This window comes from Camelina sativa, chromosome 11 (genome assembly GCF_000633955.1).
Source record: "Camelina sativa cultivar DH55 chromosome 11, Cs, whole genome shotgun sequence".
NCBI lineage: Eukaryota > Viridiplantae > Streptophyta > Magnoliopsida > Brassicales > Brassicaceae > Camelina > Camelina sativa.
In genome coordinates this window covers 42,069,873-42,084,962 of record NC_025695.1, presented here as the reverse complement: position 1 = coordinate 42,084,962, position 15,090 = coordinate 42,069,873, and the positions used below count along the sequence as shown (strand labels likewise).

The window sequence follows — 15,090 nt, the reverse complement described above, 5'->3', positions numbered from 1 at the left end:
ACTTCAGCTTCTTCTGGAGTTCTCGTTCCTTTTTGTGGGCGTTCTGGTGACCGCCTAAAGCTTGCCGGGATGAGAACTCCTTCATGCAGAACCTACAGCAGTAGAATTTGGTAGCTCTTTCTCTTTGCACAACCTCTAAAACGGAACGAGGCCTCTCAAGGATAGTCCTTTCAGACACAATATCTTGAGGAGGTTTTTGTTCCTGAAGGTTCATGGTCACCTTCTCCTCCTCGGCCACAACGACACTTTTGAGTTTTTGATCATGTTTGGGTGGGGAGGAGGAGCTTGCTAAAGACACAAGTGATTGGTTCTCCATAGGTTGTTTTGTAAAAAATTGTCTTATCTCTTTTGTGTTGTGATTTTAGAGGAAAGGGCCGGAGTCACACTATATATTGATGAGAGGGTTTAACTCATTTAAGGTATGAAATCTCCCAAGGGCAGAAAATATTTAATTGAAACCTTAAAGGTGTCTTTGACTAATTTACAGTTCCCTTTTCTTTTTCTGAGAAAAATAAACCATTTGAAGATATATATATAAAAATATAATCAAAATTTTATTCCTTTTGTCCTTCCAATTAGCTTTGTGTAATCTGATTTTCTTTACTCGTTTAAAATATAACCATCAGCCAATGTTACATCATAGATTAAATAATGCATATAAGTATAAAAAACATCCTTTTAAAACTCTCTTTTCATTTTATTTTATTTTAAATATGGTGTTGGCGAGTTTGTTAAATCGACCGTTGAAAACTACCGATTTTTCAATAAATCGAAGATTATTGTAAGTATTGAACTTATGTGTTCAAATAAATAACAATTACTAAACCAAGTAAGTGATAACAATATTTAATTGAAACCATAAAACGACTTTGGAATCTACAGTTTTTCTTAAAAAGATATTGGTACCTCTCTAAGTAATCTACAGTTCATTTTTCTCCGATGCATCTCCAACACCGCAACCCTGCTCTATTTTAGAGGTCAAAATTCTATTATTGAGCAATATTTGCTTTAATTTATTTTGAAATAGAAAAATTATAAAATTGCTCTATATTAAAAGTAATTCTACTCTCACCTTTATTTATTACATAATTTTATTTTTAAAGTTACTCTATATTAGAGTAAAAAATAAAGATATACATTAGAGATGGTCTGAACAGAATAAACCATTTGAAGAATAAACCATTTGAAGCTAAATACATAATCCAAATTTTACTGCTTTTGTCCTTCCAGTTGACTTTGTATAATATGAAACTTTTACTCATTTCAGTTATAACCATCAATGACTCTTATATTATAGACGTGATTATTATGCCTCCTATGGGATTAGATGGACCAAGAGTGAGATCAAGATTAATATCCTCATCGTTTGAAAAAGCATTTGAAGTATACTTTTTAGGGGTTAAAGGATATCTTGTAGAACTTCTATGGCGGCCAGCAGTATTGCTCCAGTTGAGGATGGAATGGTGATGAGGCGGAAACATGGTCGTCTTCATTCTTTTGGCTCCTGGACCAGTAGAAGACAGGTAAGGTCTACTGCTGCTGCTACCTCCTCCCCCGTACATAAACGGCCCAGAGGACATCTCTCCATAGCTGCAGCCAAAAGGCCCACGATAAGTATCTTTTCAAAGCATTGCCTCTGATGAACTTCAGCTTCTTATGGAGTTCTCGTTCCTTTTTGTGGGCGTTCTGGTGACCGCCTAAAGCTCGCCGGCATGAGAACTCCTTCATGCAGAACCTACAGTAGTAAATTTTGCTAGCTCTTTCTCTTTTCACAACCTCTAAAACGAAACGAGGCCTCTCGAGGATAGTCCTTTCAGACACAATATCTTGAGGAGGCTTTTGTTCCAGAAGGTTCATCGTCACCTTCTCCTCCTCGGCCATAACGATACTTTTGAGTTTTTGATCATGTTTGGGTGGGGAGGAGGAGCTTGCTGAAGACACAGGTGATTGGTTCTCCATAGGTTGTTTTGTAAAAATTTGCCTTATCTCATTTTTGTTGTGATTTAGAGGAAAGGGCCGGAGTCACACTATTTATTGGTGAGAGGGTTTAACTCATTTAAGGTATGAAATCTCCCAAGAGCAAACAATATTTAATTGAAACCGTAAAGGTGTGTCTCTTACTAATTTACAGTTCACTTTTTTTTTTCTGAGTAAAATAAACCATTTGAAGATATATCTATAAATATAATCAAAATTTTACTCGTTTTGGCCTTTCAATTGTCTTTGTGTAATCTGATTTTCTTTACTCATTTCAAATATAACCATCAACCAATGTTACATCATAGATTATATAGTGCATATAAGTATAAAGAACATCATTTAAAAACTATCTCTTTTCATATATTTTTTTTCCCAAAATATGGTGCCAATGAATTCGTTAAATCGACCATTGCAAACTATCGACTTTTTAATAAATCGTTGGTTTTAAATATTGAACTGATGTGTTCAAATATATAACAATTACTAAACCAAGTAATCACATTATAAAATTTTCTAATGGAAACTAGGCTAAGTGGTTCTAGCCTTGGTGGAAGAGCCGTCCTGTTGGTCTAGGTCATGGATCGATTCTCCCCAAATGCATAATTACTCAGCTTTATCCCTTTGATCACATGGGTATGAGCCCATTGCTTACAGTCCATTTGCATACCTGGGAGACCCTATTCGTGGAATACCTTCTCTCCAGAGAGATTAGTCTTGGACTCCTCCATAAGTCTTGGGATTTATTCTCTAAGTTAAAGAAAAAAAAAATTCCAATGGAGTGAGTGATGTTATTTTTTACTTATTATATATATTTGAATAATTGAATAATTGCAGATACAACGAAATTGAAAAGCAATATAGACAACTAAAGTTCAAGTTTTTCATAAACACTGTACTTACACATGTATTTTTTCCAAACAAAGTATTTCGAAAGTTACGAAATAAAACATAGAAAGTAAGACGTAAAAAACAACATAATTAAAGAAAATACACAATTTATATATGTCAATATTAAGTCAGGATAAGAAAGAAGAACCAAATGTAGTAAAGCTGACTAAGACATAGCTGACATGTGTGGTATGAACTATATGTGGTATGACAGTTTTATACAATTTATATGGCCCTATGAAAATCTTTTGACAAATATGTCCAACATGTTGTCAAAATTTCTATGTCGTCCTTACGGCTGAGTTTTCACCCGATGGTTGAGTTGTCAAAATTTTAGCTGAGTTATCACTACGAAACGGCTGAATTAACTTTTTTCCGGCTGGCTGAGTTATGAACAACGCCTAACTTATGAGATGTCGTTAAGGTTGAGTTATGGTTAAGCACCATAACTCAGCCGTCATAAGCTGACTTATCGTACAACTCGGCCATTTTACGGCTGACTTAGTAGCAAAAGATTAATTACTATAATATCATTCAGTTACGCTGACTTATTAAACGATACAGCTCAGTTACAAATTTTCAGTTGAGTTATGACATTAAGCGGATGAATTTGGCAGCATTTTTTTTGCTTTTTAATTATTGTAATAGTATTCATGTTGCGGCTGAGTTATAATCTTGTTTGATGGCTGATTTAATTAGACTGATTTACATGTTCATTTGATGGCTGACTTGCCACTTCGGACGCATCATCAATGTCATCATTTTCTCCGAAAATACGAAACGTCGTTCCTTCGACTATTGTTCTTCAGCTGGTTAAAAAATGAAATATTTACATGGTTTTTACCTTCTTCTTCACCTTTTTTCTCCTTATTTTCTCATTGTTTTTGACTTCTTAATTACACTCATTCTTATTAATTCTCCTCATTTTTCTTCATTTTCTTTCATGGATCCAGTTTCGGTAATTGTTGTTTCTGGTAACACCGATGATAAAGGATGTTCGAGTTGTGCAGATAGATACGGAAACAACGCACGACAAGTTTACTTTAGTTTATTTCTTGTTATAAGTCAGCTACTAAATTCAGCCGTCATATGAATCTAAAAGACTTTTCGTTTCCCTTAAGTATCATAACTCAGCCGTCAAGTAATAAAATTTAGCTGTTTACTTTTATTTCTTGTTATAAGTTAGCCACGAAACATTTTAACTCAGCCGTCATATGAATCATTTCGGTTTCCCTTAAGTATTATAACTTAGCCGTGAAGTAATATAAATCAGACGTTCACTTTCAGTTTATTTCTTGTTATAAGTCAGCCACAAAATATTATAACTCAGCCGTCAAATGAATCTACGAGACCTTTCGTTTTTCTTTAAGTATTATAACTCAGTCGTGAAGTAATATAAATCAGACATTCACTGTCAATAATGACATGGAATCGTTTGCTGATGTGTACTTTTTTAATATTTTCAGAATTAAAAATAAAAAATAAACCCAGGATGTTAATTGTAATTACCCAGTGCACTAAATATCTAAGCAATTTTTAGAAAATATATACATATAAGGAATAAACCAACTTTTCTATAGCATATGAGTAATTCTTTCTTAAATCAAACATGGACAAAACGTCAATCTCTATGGTTCCACATTAAATGGCGGATGCCACGGCCACATAAAACGAACTACTCATAAGTCATAAGTATGGATGTCTTCTTCCATACGAACATATCCAGTTTAATCACATACATTGTGATCAGTTGTTAATGTCGATGTCATTATATAAGAGAATAATGTGGGATCCATCTATAAGAGATGTGTGAATAACTGTTTTAAAACGGGACATGATGAACATATATACGATATAGTCGTCAAAGCATTTGAGGTGGTTGCCCACATCAAGCATTTAGACAAGTGCTCCCAAACAGTCGCAGGTTTAAAATGAAACTATATAAGTCCTATCAAATGCTTGTCGGAAACATCCTATTGGACAATAGGAGATTCCCATTGAATTCTTTGCAACTTCAATACCTAAAAAAATATTTTAGAAGTTCCAATGCACTCCCACATAAAATGGTAGCATTTATGTATGTGTTTACTCTACCATAAAATATTCCCTCTGTTTGGAATCTACGCTTTTTGAAGGTTTTTTTGTTGGTACCATTTTATTAGATATTTTCATAATTTTCTGCATATTTTTTTTATATTGATTTAATAGTTTATTACAAAAAAAACTGTTAAAATGAGACATAGGGAGTATTATACTTGCAATATCAATATGTTATACCCGGTTATTCGACTAAAAAGAATATATAATGAAGTTAATAATGATGGGACCATGACATTTTATTAATTTATAATGATATTAATTTATAGATAAATTAATATTTATTATTCATAGTGTAAATAATTATTAATTTGTAGATATATATTTTAGTTGTTTAAATTGTTAAAAATAAAGATTTGAGACAATTTTACCAAAATAAAATTAGATTTTTGGATGTTATAAATTTTATGGTTTAGAATTAAATTTTTAATATTTAGAAAACATTATTGACAATAAATTACGAATACTATAAACAAATTCACTTATACACATGACATACATAAATTTTAAATTTATGAATAACAATATCAATTATAGTATTTAAATGGCCTACAAAGTTATCAAAATGAAAATGATGCATATCTATAAATTAAAAACTTTAAAATTTTAGCTAGATTTATGGTATGTTATAGAGTATTTTATATCATTATAGTTAAAAAAATACAACATAATAATTGTTTTATAGATATAAAGAAAATTCTAATTTTTAAAACATGCATTATTATATCAGCATATATATATGTATGTTTGTAACTTTCAATGATTATTAATTTATAATATTATTAGGACCATATTTTATTTGAAGATTTCAAGAAAGATATTATCTTATTATTTTATTGAATTTTGTTATTTTTAAAACTGTTCCCAACAAAAAAAAATGTAGTGAGCATGGATCAAACACACGACCTTCAAATCTTTGGTCTGACGCTCTCCCAACTCAGCATCAATAACTAAACAAAATATTATAGACGAAATATAATAAAATCTTATGTAACCTTAACAATTTACATATCTTTTGTGAAATGTTTCGTTATCATATATAGATAGAGATACAACATGGGATGTTTTCAAATTATAGACCAATCAAGAGATATAGAAATTGACAACAACAAAAAGAGAAGGGTTTGATTAATGAATCGAAATTACATCAACTAAACCCTAAGAGAACACTTAAGAAAGACAATGAAGAAACAAAGAGAGAGAAAAGAAATTGCATGACGAAACAAAAGAGGTGAAACATAATTAAGCCACGATCTCAAAGGGGCATGAATAAATTAAGATCAGGCTTGTCTTGATCTTTTTTTCTTGGTCAGCCACCTTAGCTCGATATCCTTAACATCATCATCATCATCAGGCACCATGACTTTGTTTTTCCCCTTTGAGATGAGACTTTTTGATTGACCAGAGCCTAAACCATTCTCTTGCAAAGAAAACAAATCATGACAAATATTGGTGGAAGTTGGATAAGGAGGAGCAAAAGGAGGCACCATGGCTTTGGAATCCACTCCCGTTGAGAAGAGTCTTTCCGGGTGACTAGAGCCCATTCCATTCCCTTGCAAAAAAAACAATTCATGACAAGGATTGGTGTTTCCAGCAACAAAATTGAATGGACGCACACGAGGACACACGGGACCGAACAGATTCGTTGTTCTCCTAGTGGCTTCCATATCCAAGTATGAGTTAGGGATGTTTTTAATGCTATTGCTGCTGCCTCCTATGGGCTTAGATGGACCAAGAGTGAGATCAAGATTAATATGATCCTCATCATTTGAAAAAGCATGTGAAGTGCTATAGCTAGGGTTCCCGGTGAGGGAGCGGTCTAGAGCATGAGGAGGAAACATGGTCGTCTCCATTTGTTTGACTCCTTCGCCAGTGGAGAACAGGTAAGGCCTGCTGCTGCTGCTGCTATCGCCTCCTCCATACCTAAAACGTGAAATTGACAACCCTTCATAGCTTTCAAAAGGCCCGAAAAATATCCCCTGCCTCTTCAATTCTTGCTCCATTCTGTGGAATTTCTGGTGACCAGCAAGTGACCCCCGGCTTGGGAACTCCCTCCTGCAGACATCACAGAGGTGTGTTTCGTTATCATTTACTGTTCGTACAGTCTCTAAAATGAAACGAGGCCTCTCAAGGATAGTCCGTTCAGACACAACCTCTTGAGGAGACTTTGATTTCATCGTCACCTCCTCCTCCTCGGACACAACGACACTTTTGAGTTTCTGATCATGTTTGGGTGGGGAGGAGGAGTTTGTTGAAGACACATGTGATTGGTTCTCCATATTTTGTTTTGTGAAAAAAAATTCTAATCTCTTTTGTGTTGTGATTCAGAGAAAAGAGCCGGAGATGCTCAATTTATTGATGAGAGGTTTAGCTCTTTAAGGTATAAAATCTTCCAAAGGCAAACAATAATTGATTGACACCATAAATCAACTTTGAATTTATAGTATTCTCTTAAAAGATATATTAAAGAATATATATATGACTAATTTACAGTTCACTTTTTTTCTGTGGAAAATTAATCATTTGAAGTTATATACTCGTTTTGTCCTTCCAATTGGCTTTGTGTAATCTGATTTTCTTTCACAGCTCATTTCAAATACAACCATCAACAATTCTAACACCTATAGACGTTGTTATTCCTCTAAGTCTAAAAAATATTTAGAAACTATCACTTTTCATATACATTTAAAAAAAATGGCGCCCGTAAGTTTGTTAAATCGACCGTTCCAAACTACGGACTCTTTAATAAATGATAGATCATTTATCCTAAGTATTTAGATGAAAAATATATTAACTGATCTGTTTAAATAAATAACAATTACTAAACCAACTAGGTATCAACCCGCACTATGTGCGGAATAGATATATACAGATAAAATTAGAGTTATATGTAAATTTATTTTCTAGGATCTAAAATTTGTTTTAAAATATATATCTATAACCCGTAAAAATATTTTTAGAATAAACTATTATGTATCAACTAAATATATGTATAACCTGCTCTTTTGTTAATCTATGCAAGATTTTTATTTTTTAAAATTGTTTTAATTTTGTGTAAGTATATGTTTCGCCTGTGAAATATTATACCAATAGTATTAAATAAGTCAATTTCCTATAAAAATGATTATTGTGATAATTTTATTTTGGAAAGTTTAAATATCTTAATAGTAGTCAATTTTTTTTATAGGTGAATAATTTCCGGTTTTGAAAACGTTTTAAATCTATTGACTTTATATTTTAATAATTAAATATGTTATAAAGTAATTAAAATAAATTTTAGAATTGAAATGTTTGAAAATTTGTAATTAATTGTAAAGAAATATTCCTTAACCATCCAAGAGCAATTATGTGTAAATATATACAAAAATGCAGGCAATAAATTCATTTGTGTTCTGAACTCTCGACACATCATCATTTTCTGCTTCTCTTTTAATATACAGGGGAATGTAATCAAAATTTTATATTTATATTTAATGGAGTGATGATATTTTAATTTATTTTTTACGTATATAGTTGAATAATTGCAAATACAATGAAAATGAAAAGCAATATATAGACAATTAAATTTGAAGCTTTTCAGTACTTACACACGCCAGCTAATAGCTATGTCTTAGTCAGCTTTACTACATTTGGTTCTTCTTTCTTATCCTGCCTTAATATTGACAAATGTAAATGTGTATTTCTTTAACTATGTTTTTATTTTATTTTATACTTTCTATGTTTAATTTTATCAACTTTCGAAATACTTATTAGGAAAAACATACCTACAATGACAAATTGACAATTTAAAATAGGGGTGCATGAACTTTCACGATTACCAATTTTTTTGTTTTGTGGTAAATTACGATTGCCAGTTTTATACCATCATTGCAGTTTATCATTAGTGGCCCTGTGTATTGGACAGATATCTCCATATTATACATTAGTTATCCATATGTAATGGTTTATCACCACATAATACCGTTTTACTAGATAGATAATATAATAGCTTTATGAAAATCATTTTCATGCTGCCAACATTACAATTTTTTCGAAATCTATCATATAGTAAATAACAAAGTAGTTTTCAATTAAACTTATTCATACATAATAAACTTTTGTACCACATCTATTGTGATAAGTTGTTAATGTTGATGTCAAAAACATTAACAACTAAATCCACATCAAGCATTTAGATAAGTGCTTCCAAACATTCGAAGGTTTAAAATGAAACTAAATGTCCTATCAAAAGCTTGTCTGAGACATCTTCTAGGAGATTCCCCGAGTATACCGTCACCCAACAAGACCATAGTTATGACAAGATCAAAGGAATATGAAATATATGTTTTACCGTCAAACATGAAGGTGTTTTCCCTAGCAATCCAATTTCTGATATGATTGCACACGCATACTTGCGTTGGACATGTAAGTATAGTCCCGTTAAATTTCTTGCAACTTCAATTTAGAGGTTCCAAGACCGTAAATAAGACTCATTTTCTATCATCTCGCAAACCAAATCAAAATAAAGTTCTGTTGGGAAGCGTAGCCCTAGACAATAAAGTGAAACCCATTCCTTTGTAGTAGACAGACGATAGTTGCAAGGACTACTTCAAGACATTGAGTATGGGGAACTTTGTAGTCAATTCCATCCCAAAATCGATCGTTTCTGTATCAAGAAATTTTTAGGGTTTGGCAAGATGGGGACAAACAATCAGAAGTGTTCTTCATTATGTATGTACACGATATACTATACCATATAACTTCGATATAGAAAATATAATCTATATCATAGATGTGGTGTATATAGTATTATAAGTTAACATAAATACATATATGAAAGGTAAAACGGTAGAAATTCTACAAATGTCTCTTTAAAAAGCTTTCTTTGAAAGATATTGTTGTGTCTCTGACTATATATCATAAGTAATAGCATTGTGAAAATCATTTTTATGCGGCGAACATTACAATTTCTTGAAATTCTATTTTTGTAAATAACAAAGTAGTCTTCAATAAAACTTTTTCATACAAAGTAAAAGCATTTGATCCAAAAATAGAGTATATATAAACCTCTATGGAGTAAAATGATCCAAATAAAAATTTGTATGTACAGATACGTATAGAAAACAAATCATTACAAAAGACTGATGGTTCGATGAAAGGGAGCATAAAGAGGCACCATGACTTTGTTCTTTCCCTTTCAGATGAGACTTTTCGAGTAAAGAAAAAAATTCTGACAAATATTGGATGAGGAGAAGAAATTGGAGGAATGTTTCTGGTGATTGAAATTGAATAAGCGGGTTCACAGAAACAAAATGGTATCTAAACACACAAGGACGCACATGAGGGGTCATATTGGTGGTTCTTTTAGTGACTTCCCCATTGAATGATGAGTTAATTATGTTGTTATTAATGTTGCTACCTCCATTGGACTTAGATGGGACCAACAGTGAGGTCAAGATTATTAGTATTATTTTGTAAAGCATGTGAGATGTATTTGTTAATTGCTGCTATAGCTAGTGTTCTCAGTGAGGAAACAGTCTGGAGGCGAAGGAGAAAACATATGGTTTTTTATTTTATTTCCATGACTCCCTTTTAGTGACTGCACTATTGTGGGTGGTTCCGTGACCGCCTAGGGCATAAGGGATTGGGAACACTCTCTTGCACTAGCAAAAATAGCAGATGTAGATCTTACTTTTCTTTGGCGAATTGTGCATTATCTCCTTCTCCTCCACAACCACAACGACAATTTTGAGTTTTGATAATGTTTGTGTGGGAAGGAGCTTGAAGGAGACATAGATTTTTTTTTTTAATAAGACATAGATTAATTTGTTTTGTAAAACTTAATTTGGTGAGATATAGAAGTGATGTCAGGGCAAGGGAGACACCATTTAGAAAAGTATTTAACTTGACATTTTAAAAGATTAGTAAAACTACTTGTTATTCAATTGATGATTTAAAAAATCTTTAAAAATTCTATATTATTCAACTTGATATTTATGTAAAATTATTTAAAATAATATACAATCTTTTAGGTCAATATTCTTTTTAGGCTATAGTAAAAAAGTGACCCAATTGTTCATAGCATCACACGGAGTTATCAAGTAATGGGTTTAATACCTGAAAGAGCTGAGATGTTTAACACTAGTGAATTTATACCCGAGACTAGTGAAATCAGTGCCATACATAAGATGTTAAAATCATAATCGCACGACATGAGGATGTTTTGAAAGAGCTTGTTTTGGAAATCTCACACTAGTGCTGGTTGTTTAGTATAAATTCAAATTTTGCATTGCGACTGGGATTACAAGGCTATACTAATTATATTTATATATATATATATATATATAAAAGTAAGTATAGTTATCATATTTTGTTAAAAATATAAGATCGAAAGATCGTAATATTTTTGTCTCGTAAATTTTTGGTCAATTTTCCAAGGCAAACAATTGAAAATCTACATTACAAGAGTTTCTTTTTTGGGATTTTTTTTCCTGTTAAAGGGCTTTATATATTACAAGTGACATTATAATGAAATTATATGAAAGTGACTTCGGATAAACTTAATCTTAATTACAAGAATTTACAACTTATGAACAGTCATTATAAAATTAAACAAATCAAACTATTATAATTCCATTCATAGATCTAAACATCATAAATGATTGAAATTTTTAACATTAACGATTACGTTTCTCTTAAAATATAAATTTGAAAATACAATCGGATATAAAGTGGTATAAAACAAGACATAAGAAAACTTAAATTAAACGAATTAAGAGTAAAAAAAAGCAACCCAATACCACAAATGAAGAGACGATGTTGTTAATCAATTTGCAACTTTATATGTTTAGGGCTGTGATGATTTCGAACACACGACCTTCAGATCTTCAGACGCTCTCCCAACTGAACTATCCCCGCAATGATATCAATATTTTGTGAAGTTTGGTCAGATGCTTCGTCCTCATCATCATAATAGATACATGAGATGTTTTGGAACTATAGACCAATGAAGAGATATAGAAATTAGAAAAAGAAAAAAAGGATTTGATTAATGGATCGAAATTACATCAACTAAACCCAAAGAGAACACTTAAGAAAGACAATGAAGAAACAAAGAGAGAAAAAAAAATTGCATGACGAAACAAAAGAGGTGAAACAGAAGCCTCGATCGATAGCAAACTGAAAACTCAAAGGGACATGAATAAATTAAGACTAGGCTGGTCTTGATCTTCTTTTCTTGGTCAGCCACCTTAGCTCGATATCCTTAACATCATCAGCACCATCATCAGCACCATCATCATCATCATCATCATCATCGTCATCATCTTCAGGCACCATGACTTTGTTTTTCCCCTTTGAGATGAGACTTTTTGATTGAACAGCTAAACGATTCTCTTGTAAAGGAAACAAATTATGACAAAGATTTGTGGACGTTGGATTAGGAGGCACCTTGAATTTGTTCATTTCCATTGAGGGGAGAAGTCTCGAGTGACTTGATGAGCCCATTCCATTCTCTTTCAAAGAAAACAAATTATGACAAAGATTTGTGGACGTTGGATTAGGAGGCACCTTGAATTTGTTCATTTCCATTGAGGGGAGAAGTCTCGAGTGACTTGATGAGCCCATTCCATTCTCTTGCAAAGAAAACAAACCATGACAAAGATTGGTGGACGTTGGATAAGGAGGAGCTAAAGGAGGAACTCCCGTTGAGAAGAGTCTTTTCGGATGACTCGAGCCCATTCCATTCCCTTGCAAAGAAAACAAATCATGACAAAGATTGGTGGAAGTTGAGTAAGGAGGAGCAAAAGGAGGCACCATGGCTTTGGAATCCACTCCCGTTGAGAAAAGTCTTTGCGGGTGACTCGAGCCCATTCCATTCCCTTGCAAAGAAAACAAATCATGACAAGGATTGGTGTTTCCAAAAAGAGGAGCATATCTTCCAGGGAATGAATCATATGGGTTTCCAGCAACAAAATTGAATGGAGGCACACGAGGACACACGGGACCGAACAGATTCGTTGTTCCCCTAGTGGCTTCCATATCCAAGAATGAGTTAGGGTTGTTTTTAATACTATTGCTGCTGCCTCCTGTGGGCTTAGATGGACCAAGAGTGAGATCAAGATTAATATGATCCTCATCATTTGAAAAAGCATGTGAAGTGCTATAGCTAGGGTTCCCGGTGAGGGAGCGGTCTAGAGCATGAGGAGGAAACATGGTCGTCTCCATTTGTTTGACTCCTTCGCCAGTGGAGAACAGGTAAGGCCTGCTGCTGCTGCTGCTATCGCCTCCTCCATACCTAAAACGCGAAAGTGACAACCCTTCATAGCTGTCGGAAGGACCAAGATAAGCATCATCAGAATGCTTTGACCCGAACAATATCCGCTGCCTCTTCAATTCTTGCTCCTTTCTGTGGAATTTCTGGTGAGCGGAAACTGACCTCCGGCTTGGGAACTCCCTCCTGCAGATATCACAGAGGTAGGTTTCTTCATCGCTTACTGTTCGTACTGTCTCTAAAATGAAACGAGGCTTCTCAAGGATAGTCCGTTCAGACACAACCTCTTGAGGAGACTTTGGTTTCATCGTCACCCCCTCCTCCTCGGACACAACGACACTTTTGAGTTTCTGATCATGTTTGGGTGGGGAGGAGGAGTTTGTTGAAGACGCAGGCGATTGATTCTCCATAGCTTGTTTGGTGAAAATTTTGCTCTTTTGTGTTGTGATTCTTCAGAGAAAAGAGCCAGAGATCCATTTTATTGATGAAAGGTTTAGCTTTTTAAAGTATAAAATCTCCCAAGGACAAACTTTAAAGTATAATAAATTGACACCATAAATCAACTTTGAATTTATAGTTTTCTTTTAAAAGATATATTGCTTTGTATCTGACTAATTTACAGTTCACTTTTTTCTGTGGAAAATAAATCATTTAAAGTTAATATAATCCAATTTTTACTAGTTTTGTCCTTCCAAATGGCTTTGTGTAATCTGATTTTCTTTACAGCTCATTTCAAATACTACCATCAATAATTCTTACACCTATAGACGTGGTTATGCCTCCAAGTATAAAAAAATATTTAAGCTATCTCTTTTCATATATTTTTTTTTTTAAAATGGCGCTCGTAAGTTCGTTAGATCGACCGTTGCAAACTACCGACTCTTCAATAAATCTAAAGTCAATTATCATAAGTACTTAGATGAAAAATATATTAACTGATCTGTTCAAATAAATAACAACTAGGATATATGCCACCCTATAAAGTACAGATCAACATTTTCTTCAAAAATATAATCTAACATCTTTTTCAAAAAATATAATATAATAATAATTATTATTATTGTTATATTTGTTTTAAAATGTTATTTTGTTTGAGATAGTATTTACTTTTAATATTCCAATTGTTTGATAAATTTACATATATCTTTTTAAATACTAATTATTTTAAAATATTATAATATTTTCATTTGTTCGATGTATATTATCAGTTTATATTATTTGTTGTATTTGCATTATTATTTGGGAATTATTTAAAAATATTAATTATTATATCCTAATTGTGAGCAAATAAAATTTATTAATTTATCAACTCCATAAATTTAGTTTTACCAACCCGCCCATGTGAAACATTAAAGCACACATTTTTTTCTTCATAAATTGAGTAATATATCTTTATCTTTAAAAATTTAAATCACAACATATGCAGAAAAAATCTACATATTTATTTATCATATGTATTATATAATAATTCAAAATATTTTATAAATGAAATAAAAGAAAGATAATAAGAGTATCATAATTTAAAATCTTAACAAAATCTTTCAATTATAGTTATCAAAATAATAATTTGGATACTTAGATATAAATCTTACTTTTTAACATTCTGATTGGTTTCAAATTTTTTAAAATTAATTAGTCATAATTAATTAGAGAAAGAAAATATTTTTTTTGGAAATCAATAATTATTTAAAATATTTTATTAGTCTAATATTAAAATTCAATTTTTATCCTTTATAAGAATTTAACATTTGCCTTATATCAATGGCATGAAAATGTAATATTTTACACTTTATAAGATTAGTTTCATATTTGTACTTCTCAATTAATATAGTAGGATTACTAAACAATTGTAATCAAAATATTATATTTTATAT

The 15,090-nt window shown here is 32.1% G+C and overlaps 1 protein-coding gene across 1 annotated transcript; it reads right to left on the bottom strand.

The window, feature by feature from the left end:
* On the bottom strand, nt 1,287–1,881 carry LOC104728876 (zinc finger protein 1-like). The gene is made up of 2 exons (XM_010447799.1): nt 1,646–1,881; nt 1,287–1,590 (listed from the first exon to the last, which is right to left on the bottom strand). The coding sequence occupies exons 1-2, from the start codon at nt 1,879–1,881 to the stop codon at nt 1,287–1,289; spliced, it is 540 nt and encodes a 179-aa protein (XP_010446101.1).

What these genes read in the sequence shown, in the direction of transcription:
- LOC104728876 (XM_010447799.1), bottom strand. Translation starts at nt 1,881, where the DNA reads ATGGCCGAGGAGGAGAAGGTGACGATGAACCTTCTGGAACAAAAGCCT. An exon ending in GAACTCCATAAGAAGCTGAA is followed by an intron (nt 1,591 to 1,645) that starts GTTCATCAGAGG and finishes TTTTGGCTGCAG; the next exon opens with CTATGGAGAGATGTCCTCTG.